This window comes from Mizuhopecten yessoensis, unplaced genomic scaffold, assembly GCF_002113885.1.
Source record: "Mizuhopecten yessoensis strain PY_sf001 unplaced genomic scaffold, ASM211388v2 scaffold11073, whole genome shotgun sequence".
NCBI lineage: Eukaryota > Metazoa > Mollusca > Bivalvia > Pectinida > Pectinidae > Mizuhopecten > Mizuhopecten yessoensis.
The window spans coordinates 140,205-150,134 of NW_018408866.1; the positions used below are offsets into that span (position 1 = coordinate 140,205).

Below are 9,930 nucleotides of genomic sequence, written 5' to 3' on the forward strand. Positions count from 1 at the left end.
ATGTCAACGAACCCATTATCAAACGTTGTTTTCAAGTGGATAGCAGATTGAAAGATGAAACTTTTGCTATCAAAAATAAAGCACAGAAGATAGATAGAAAAGGCGATGAGAATGCGCCCTGATATTGGAAAATATTAATAGACTTCAGAAATCAGACCGACAGCTCCCGAGGCACGAAGAGGATTAAGTACCATGATATAGTACAGTTCACATTTACTATACATGCAGCATACAGTTTACATTCAGTTTATAATAAAGTTTATATGCAGTATAGCAAATAGTTTGAATCATATAGGCGCTTATTGTGTTCATATGTGTTGTAAACCTAGGTCAGTCACTGCACCATGCGCTGCGTCTGTCGTTGAAAGTTTAAAGATTCTATCTGCCAACTGCCAGGGTCTTGGAGATTTTTCTAAACAAAAAGACGTGTTTTCTTACCTAAAAACGAAACAATATACATATATTGTCTGCAAGATACGCATTTTACAGCTGATAAGGAAAAGATCATTCTTTCAACTTTAGAGAAAAGAACCCCGAGACCAAAAGATATACATGGCGTAAGAAAAAAAAACACACAAACAAGCAAGATTAGATTATATCTTAATATCAGACAGTTTACTACCAAGTCTCACATCTTCAATAATTGAACCAGGCTACCGCTCTGGTCATTCTTTCTCTACCATACACTTGTCTTTTAATAACTTCATACGGGGAAAAGGTATATGGAAATTTAATAACTCTCTTTTATTTGATGCTGAATTTTTAAATATTATTAAATCAACAATAGATAATGTCGAGCTGCAGTATTCGATACCTGTTTATAACATAGATAATATCAGTAATATACCGCTAAATGATATAGCACTTACCATTAACGATCAGCTTTTCATAGAAACTCTTATGATGGAAATTAGGGGTAAAACAATTTCATATTCAAGCCACATTAAAAAAATCTAACGAGAGAGAGAAAACTTTAATCAATGAAATTAGGAATTTAGAAAAAACAGGACCTAACAACACATTTTTAAATGAGTTAGATGATAAAAAAAAAAGGAATTGGAAGAAATAGGAAAGCACAAAATTATAGGAAATATGATACGTTCAAGGGACATAAATATCTGACCAAACTGAAATTTTAAAAGAAACAGAAAATTACTACAGAACCTTATACAAAGAACGCAATTCACTTAAAAGTGTTAATCTTGAATTACTTCTAGAATCATACACTGTACCCAAACTATCTGTCAATGAATCATGAAATATAGAAGGCCCACCTACTATAAATGAATTAACAAACACACTTTTAAAAATGAAAAACAACAAAAGCCCTGGTTCCGGTGGTTTTACAGTTGAATTTTTAAAAATATTTTGGAAGCAATTAGGACCATTTATTTTAAGATCACTAAATTACAATTATAGTATATCCGAACTTTCGGTAACACAAAACCAGGGAATCATAACTTACATTCCAAAAGGTAATAAACCTCGTAATAAATTAAATAATTGGAGACCTATAACACTTCTAAATCATATCTATAAATTAGCATCTGAAGTAAATTAATCAGTAATACTCAAACTGGCTTTATTCCTGGTAGATATATAGGAGAAAACACACGCTTGATTTATGATGTTATGCAGTATACAGAAGATAATAATATACCTGGACTATTGCTTTTAATTGATTTTGAAAAAGCGTTCGACTCTGTGTCATGGACTTTTATGAGTAAAACATTGAAGTATTTTAATTTTGTCCCGAACATTATCAAATGGATAAAACTTTTTTCAGAATAATACACACTCAGCAGTAAATATAGGGGGGAATCTATCAACATTTTTCAATATAGAACGGGGCTGTCGTCAAGGGGATCCGATATCTTCATATATTTTCATTTTATGTGCTGAAATTCTATCAATAAGTTGGAAAATAATAAAAAATATCAAAGGAATACTTATAAGGGAAAAGGAAATCCTCTTATCAAAATTTGCTGATGACACATCTGTTATTCTAGATGGTTCAAAAAAATCTTTAGATGACACATTAAAAGCTCCTAACTACTTTGCTAGTATTTCTGGACTAAAAATGAACTTCTCCAAGACCCAGGTAGTATGGATTGGAAGCCAAAAATACAGTGAAAACACTTTTACTACAAATTTTGACTTAAAATAGGGAAGTACACGCTTCATCCTATTAGGCATAGAATACGATGTAGACCTACACAGAATGATCAAACTTAATTTTGACAACAAGCTTGCAAAACTGAAGTTTTTAATATCTGTCTGGAACAAAAGAATGCTTACGCCAATAGGTAAAATAGTTGTTATCAAAACTCTACTAATATCTCAGTTTAATCATTTGTTTATATCGCTTCCCAATCCTGATGACTTATATATTAAACAAATTAACAATACATTGTACAATTTTCTATGGAATGGTAAACCAGATCAGGTAAAAAGGGATATAATTATAAAAAAAAACTATGAAGAAGGGGGGCTTAAAATGATGCATCTAAAATCTTTCGTAACTGCTCTTAAAGCAACTTGGATCAGAAGGATATATAGTAAACTAGGAAATTGGGGTATTGTTGTGGAATCGTTATTTGATAAACAGAAATTAGCAAATACTGAAATTGAGAAATTGAAAGAAATATAAAAAAAAAAAATGTAAAAATGTATGCCTGGTATAAAACTATCAATGCAAGCAAAATATACAAAACAAATATTAGTGAAAATCCAATATGGTTTAACAGTGAAATAAAAATAGATATAAGGGGATGTTTTCTAGTCGTATATAAGGGATGTTTTTAGTTATGTATAGTGGATATTTTTCTGGACGTTTATAAGGTGTTACAAGGGAATTTTCAAAGGATGCGTTTTTCTTTAGATTCTTTATATACTGAGGAAACAAGTGTTCCCCAAGTTGATATGTCTTCCTGTAGATATATGAAAGCTTTTTGACGAAGCTGTGAAGGAACTAAGTTGTAGGAGCAAAAATGAAATATATAATTGGTACATGTATATCAATAATATATCTATATCTACATACTACACAATGCATTTGTGTAGTTGCGTATCAGATTGATATGTTATATATACATCATCAGCCAACTAAGCCATTAACATTGCCACAATTTTCAAATTTAAATGAAATAGATATCTTTTATCGAAAAGGGGATGTTTGAAAGAGAGACATATTTTTATGAAGCATTTGAAAAACTTACAATACAAAATGAACCAATTTCAATTGGGGTTTTTTCTCTTCTTTTTCTCTGAATTATCTTCAAAAATATATTTTCTGAGATTACAGAGAATGTAGATGCAATTTAGAAACTTTCAAATAAGGACAGATTTGTATCTATTATTTGAAACATTTACACGTTTCTTAGTTGGAAGTGCCATTTCAAGACAAACAAAATAAGACGCATATATCCCAAAAATAATATTTTAAAATAAGAAAGAAATATGGTGGTGATTATCTCCCTTAGAAGAAATCTTTGCGTTGTCATGTAAACATCAAATACAAAATGGCGCCGAAATTGGCAGTGACCTGACATTCTAACATAAAGACGTGCATTGTAAACAGGTAAATTGCAAAGGTTTCTTTAAATAGGAGTAGTTATAAGTATTAAAAGTTTACCAGAGTAAGTTAATTAATGTGCAATATACCAATTAGAAGAATAACTGTTTAGCTAAACGTACGTTTGCAGCCTACCAGTTTACGACAAAGCTGGAGCAAAACTGTACTGGTACCTGCGATTTATGTTCCGGTTTACTGGAACAGGAATATCGCTACAGTGCGGTAGTGGTTTGCTCAGATAGCGCATACGAAGTCGTTTTATAGTTGAAATAAACGTGAAGGTACACGATATCTTGATAGTGTGGCCGATTTAATTGTACATAGGATTACGGTCGCCTTCCAGCTTCGAACTAGGAGGAAGTTCCCTTTACTCTGACTTTAGCTCAGTGGTAGAGCGTCCGACTAGGGACATGGAGATAGAGGGTTTGATTCCCCGGTGGAAGCACACTATTCTCTTTCCAGTTACAATAGATATGTACATGTAGGGTGTCTATAGAATCAGCATCAAATGGCACAGTCGGTCTATAAAGCGAACACATCTGCTTCTTTATTATAACTGTTGTATTAAATCAGTGTGACACCCTCCACAAAACAAATGTATTACTTTATGACACCTACGGTCGATGGATCCTCATAACATACACGTGTACCTACATGTATATCCATTACTGTTTGTCACATGTATGAAACTCCCTAGAAGTTGAACAACAATAAAAAATGAAATATCAAAAGGCCATGCTGCATTATAATTTTCTTTCAGATCCATATTTTTTTTAATGTAGGGGCCAGGGCATTGGATGAGTCAATAGGGTATATTGACATGTTGCCATGCATCTTTGATCTTTAAAATCTTAATATAACTCCATGAACATACATTAGATATGAAAGAAATAATTGTATACAAATTACACATTTTACAGCATAGAAGCGGACAATATTTCAAAGCTTATAAAATATCTTTATTCATTCTTTTTTTTCCACAGCCAAGATGACAGCATACAAATTCACAGCTCACAAACAACTACGCCAGTTGCTCAATAATACAGAAGTTGTTCAGAAAAAGGACATTAAGGACTATGCAGGGGGTCACTTGAACCAGTCTAAATTGTACAGGCCCCCAACACAGTGGGCAAACAAAAATTGGAACAAGACCAACCCAGAACCACTCTCAACCAAATCTAAGTCTAAGAGCACCATTGTTGTGAGCACGAGGCAACCTACAGAAAGAGATCACAAGATGAAAGACGTTCTGTATGATTTCAGTATCGGTACATCAGGTAGTTTACCAACGCATCAAACAATTAGGCCACCAAGAAGTCCTAGAAAGGTTTCAGAGTCACGAACATCTACAAGAAAATGTCCAAGTGCTTCATCCAATAGGTCACTTTATACAGAAATGGAAAAGGATGGTGTCTATGTGGAAGAACTAAAGACAGATGAAGTGATGTTATCTTCACCAAGGATCACAAATTCTAAAGGCAAGAAGCTGCCGCCTGTGGAGGACAATGAGTACACAGTGATGGAGGACCTGGCCAAAAGTTTAGCGGAGGAAGGACTCCTAACATTCAGACATACTTTCTTACCTACACACCACATGGGTGTGACAAAAAAGGACCAGTATATTAAACTTATGAGTTTTGAAACAGATATCCTAAAGAAGCAAGAATCAAATGAGAAGAAAGTTTTGTCTGGTGAAAAAGCTGTAAAACATTTAGAGGAGAGACTTCAGCAGGTTGGTTTCAGAATTTAGAAAATGTTCCAAAAGCTACCATGCTTATCTAATGGTTAAATTGTCATTTATAATGTTTGCAATATTTTTAATGAAAATTTAATGTTTCAATAATTCAGATTTGATGATTAATGGTTTAACTGACCAGCATTTTGGATCTAATCAATATGTAAGATAAAGAAAAAAACATGTTTTCAATATCATTTAAAACTTCAGATTTTTGTAAATGGTTGTTATTTTCTTTCAGGAACTTGATTCCATGAATTTTTTTGACATGGGTCCAAATTTTCACAAGCTGCAGATATATAGTAATACATTTGAAGACTTGATAGAAGACTCCCCAACATTTGTGTATATCCTTCGAGCTGTCAAGGTAAGGGCCATCTTAATGCAATTGAAAAAGAAGCATGAACTGTTTTATTTTTGTTCTATAATCAACCCTAGATAAGTCAATGATAAACTAAGGTCTCAGAGAGACATCATCAACACGACATGTCATTGTGGTTGTCTTAGTCAGTTGGTCTGTGAAACACATGTGACACTCAGTATTAGGTGATAGGTAAAGCATGTGTGACACTCAGTATTAGGTGATAGGTAAAACACATGTGACACTCAGTATTAGACGATAGGTAAAACACATGTGACACTCAGTATTAGGTGATAGGTAAAACACATGTGACACTCAGTATTAGGTGATGGGTAAAACACATGTGACACTCAGTATTAGGTGATGGGTAAAACACATGTGACACTCAGTATTAGGTGATAGGTAAAACACATGTGACACTCAGTATTAGGTGATAGGTAAAACATGTGTGACACTCAGTATTAGGTGATAGGTAAAGCACGTGTGAAACTCAGTATTAGGTGATAGATAAAACACATGTGACACTCAGTATTAGGTGATAGTTAAAACATGTGTGACACTCAGAATTAGGTGATAGGTAAAACACATGTGACACTCAGTATTAGGTGATAGTTAAAACATGTGTGACACTCAGTATTAGGTGATAGGTAAAACACATGTGACACTCAGTATTAGGTGATAGGTAAAACACATGTGACATTGAGTGTTGGGTGATAGGTAAAACACATGTGACACTCAGTATTAGACGATAGGTAAAACACATGTGACATTCAGAATTAGGTGATAGGTAAAACACATGTGACATTCAGTATTAGGTGATAGGTCCATGTTACAGTTTATGGAAAACATGACAGGTCAGGAGTTTAATGTTTTATATCAAGTTATTTTAAAACAAGGCTAATAAAGCTTATAAAAATGTGTGTTTCTTGACACCCTGAAGTAGTAGATAAGGCATGTTTTACACCCAAGTATAGCAGACAACATGTAGAATATATCTTTTCTACATCTGTATCATGGCAGTCCTTCCGTCCGTCCTTCCGTCCGTCCTTCCGCTATCTTGTCTGGGCTCTGTCGCCTACACTACTTGTCACTGGAACTTCATACTTGGGGTTTGGGTTCACCTTGGTAAGGCGGTGTGTCATGTATCAAAAGTAGGTCACTCTGACCTACATTTTGACCTTTGACCTACATCAAAGAAAACGTTTGTCCGGTCTCTATCTCCTACACTACTAGTCACTGGAACTTCATACTTGGGGTATGGGTTCACCTTGTTGAGGCGGTGTTTCGTGTATTAAAAGTAGGTCACTTTGACCTTCATTTTGACCTTTGACCTGCATCAAAGAAAACGTTTGTCCGGGCTCTATCTCCTACACGTCTAGTCACTGGAACTTTATACTTGGAGTATGGGTTCATCTTGGTGAGGCGGTGTCGTATATATCAAAGTAGGTCACTCTGTTTTTGACCAGGTCACTGACACTATTCCTTATTAAATACGCTGGGTCTGTCAAACATTAGTATTAGAATTAGTTCTTGCACAAGTTTATCATCTGTGCATTTCACATTCGGTGGGGGACTATAATTCGCCGAATTGTCTTGTTGATTGACTCTTGTCTCCCACACAAACAACCACATAAATGATATCATAGACTTAATTACTTCCCTCTACCTGCATATTATAGATCTTACCAGTTTCCTACATCAACATTTAATAGGATAAACTCTATTAGCCCTCCCTCCCCCCTCCACACACACCTAACACCTATTTATAACAGATTATCAGTCTCCTATACCTACCAGGTATATATGGAGACTCTATCACCCCTACCCCATCCCCCACACACCTGAATATGGTGGTTTGATAGACTCGAATCACCTATGCATGTAAGTAAATGGATCCAAAATATAATTATTAGTTTTTTTGACGTTAATAAAATTGATCAATATAATCCTGTGTAAAGTAAAATAAGCTGATGTTCTCTACAGACTGAATATGATAACTACATCTCAAAACTGCTGGACACCCAAACTCCTCAACATAGTAAGTTATTAAAGGAACAAGTACAGCAGATGGCCAGTCGTGGAACATCACGCCCTGATGACCTCCAGGATGCTAAGGATAGGGTGTCTCACCTGGAACAAAAGGCCAAAGACAAACTGGAGGAGAACGAAAAGTAGGTATACTGGTCACTGGGGGCACCAGATATTCATTTAAGAAAGAAATGTTGTGGGAAGGAAAAAAAAAATACAAAATGGATTAAAATGTTCAGTGTAGCATACTCAGTATTATATCATACTTAATTGATCTCCGAGGAAGGTTTCTATTGGCACCTTATAGTTTACTAGCCTGTCATCTGCCATAGGTCCTCAGTGGTCAGTTAAGTTTTGTATATATTAGTATGTGTCCTTGCCATACAGTGCTATGATGATGTTACAATCATATAATGATGTTTCCTTACAGGTTGAGGAGGATGGTGGAGGAGGAAGAAGAGTGGCTGGCCACTGTTCCTGAACCAGGTACTGTACATTAAAGTTAAACAGTCACAGACTTTTCCTTTCTGATTTTTGTGTACAGATATAAGTAAAAGAGTAATTTTTCATTTCAAGTAACATAAGTTCTCTATTAAAAGTCAACTGTCAATGCAATGGATCAATCAGAATGCTTATCTAAACCTACAAAATTCCAATAAACTGATTACCTGGAAGTTTCAGTCCCCCTTTAACTCTGGACACTCATCAACTCTTCAAGGGTACTGTCAGGATTTTGGCACTATTCCACAATACTCTACAAGATGAATTTATTTATGTTTACACTAATAAATTAACCAGAAGTTGTGAAATTTTAATGTAGAAGCTTGTTTAAATAGTATCCCTGTGTCATATAAAATTGTCATCCCCCATAAAATACTCATCCAGATAGGTATCTTATGGGGATGAATATTTTATAGGACACCGGTACTGTACTACAGAGAATGAGGATACCGTAACATATTTTAGGGATTGTCGCTGAAGTCTCCATTTCTACAGCATACACTTTAACTAGGAATCACCTCAAAGATCATTGTTTGATATTTATTATTGACATCCTGTCTTTCTGATCTGCTGATGCATTGTACATTTTTGATAGAATTTCATCAAGGAAGGACAAATTACTTAATTGAGCTGTAATTTCAATAATTTTAATTGTTATCTTTTGGATGGTTTGTACAGATCTTCAACGGAAGAGATCCAGTGTGTTCCGGGAGGAAGGTCCCGCAGAACTGGCTGACGAAATTGAGCATGCAAAGGCTTTAATTCTGGAAAAGCTTGATGATCTCAACAATCTGAGAACAAAACTACGGGAACAGTATGTTCCCCTCACTGTGTGTACACACCTAGAACAGTGTATTAAGGAAACAGAGGTAATACTTCAACTATACTAGCTGTATGGTTCCAGAAGAGACTTTTTTTTTTTCAAAGTAATTTTTTATATAATTTACTTTACAAAAATAATGATATTGTGCGGTGTTGGACCATATCAGATGTTCACATTTTGAGTATATAAGACTTGGATATTTTTGCGACAAAAATATGTTCTGTATTGCTGTGGATATGTCAGGTATATCATTTGCTATCTACCTGGCTATGCTTTATAAGATGTTTTCAAGACAAAGATCCATTTGAAACAATGTACAAATGATTACCTGGGGTGTACTGTAAGCGTCGATATACAGTGAGTACTACTACTTACATCAAACTTGTCACATGGAGGGAAACAAATTCAGTTGATCAAATTTTCAAATGAAGGTCCACAGGTCAGGCCCCTCATAGAGAGTACTATAGTACACTGACATAACAGTCATGTCCTAAGGTAACTTTCATTATACAATGTTTTGTAATACTTGAGAAATAGATTGAATTTATAACAATATAATGTACCTTTTCAAATGCAGGTTGAGGTACAAAAACTGCTGAAGCAGAATGAGTACTTTGAGAGAAGTATTGAAGAGATGGAGGTGGATCTGAAAGAGGCTATCCAACAAGCTGACACCAGTGAGAGGGACGCCAAGTAAGTCAATACAGACATTATCCTTCATTTCATATCTTCCATAGTCACTTACAGTTTATTCCAGGGACATGAACCTAAAGAGAAGTCCACATTGTTATCTCAACCAGTCTATCTGTTAGCTCCTGTTAGTCTATCAGTTAGCTCCTGTAAGTCTATCTGTTAGCTCCTGTTAGCCTATCTGTTAGCTCCTGTTAGTCTATCGGTTAGCTCCTGTT

The 9,930-nt window shown here is 34.9% G+C and overlaps 1 protein-coding gene across 1 annotated transcript in view; it reads left to right on the forward strand.

The window, feature by feature from the left end:
* The first annotated feature begins 3,493 nt into the window (after positions 1–3,493).
* The window catches only part of LOC110465389, an 18,927-nt gene continuing 12,490 nt past the window's right edge, over positions 3,494–9,930 (forward strand). The window contains exons 1-7 of the mRNA XM_021521167.1: positions 3,494–3,580; positions 4,558–5,306; positions 5,551–5,676; positions 7,654–7,841; positions 8,129–8,184; positions 8,878–9,068; positions 9,600–9,715. Coding sequence (XP_021376842.1) covers positions 4,563–5,306; positions 5,551–5,676; positions 7,654–7,841; positions 8,129–8,184; positions 8,878–9,068; positions 9,600–9,715 — 1,421 coding nt within the window. The 5' untranslated portion in view covers positions 3,494–3,580; positions 4,558–4,562. The remainder of the gene's footprint in view (positions 3,581–4,557; positions 5,307–5,550; positions 5,677–7,653; positions 7,842–8,128; positions 8,185–8,877; positions 9,069–9,599; positions 9,716–9,930) is intronic.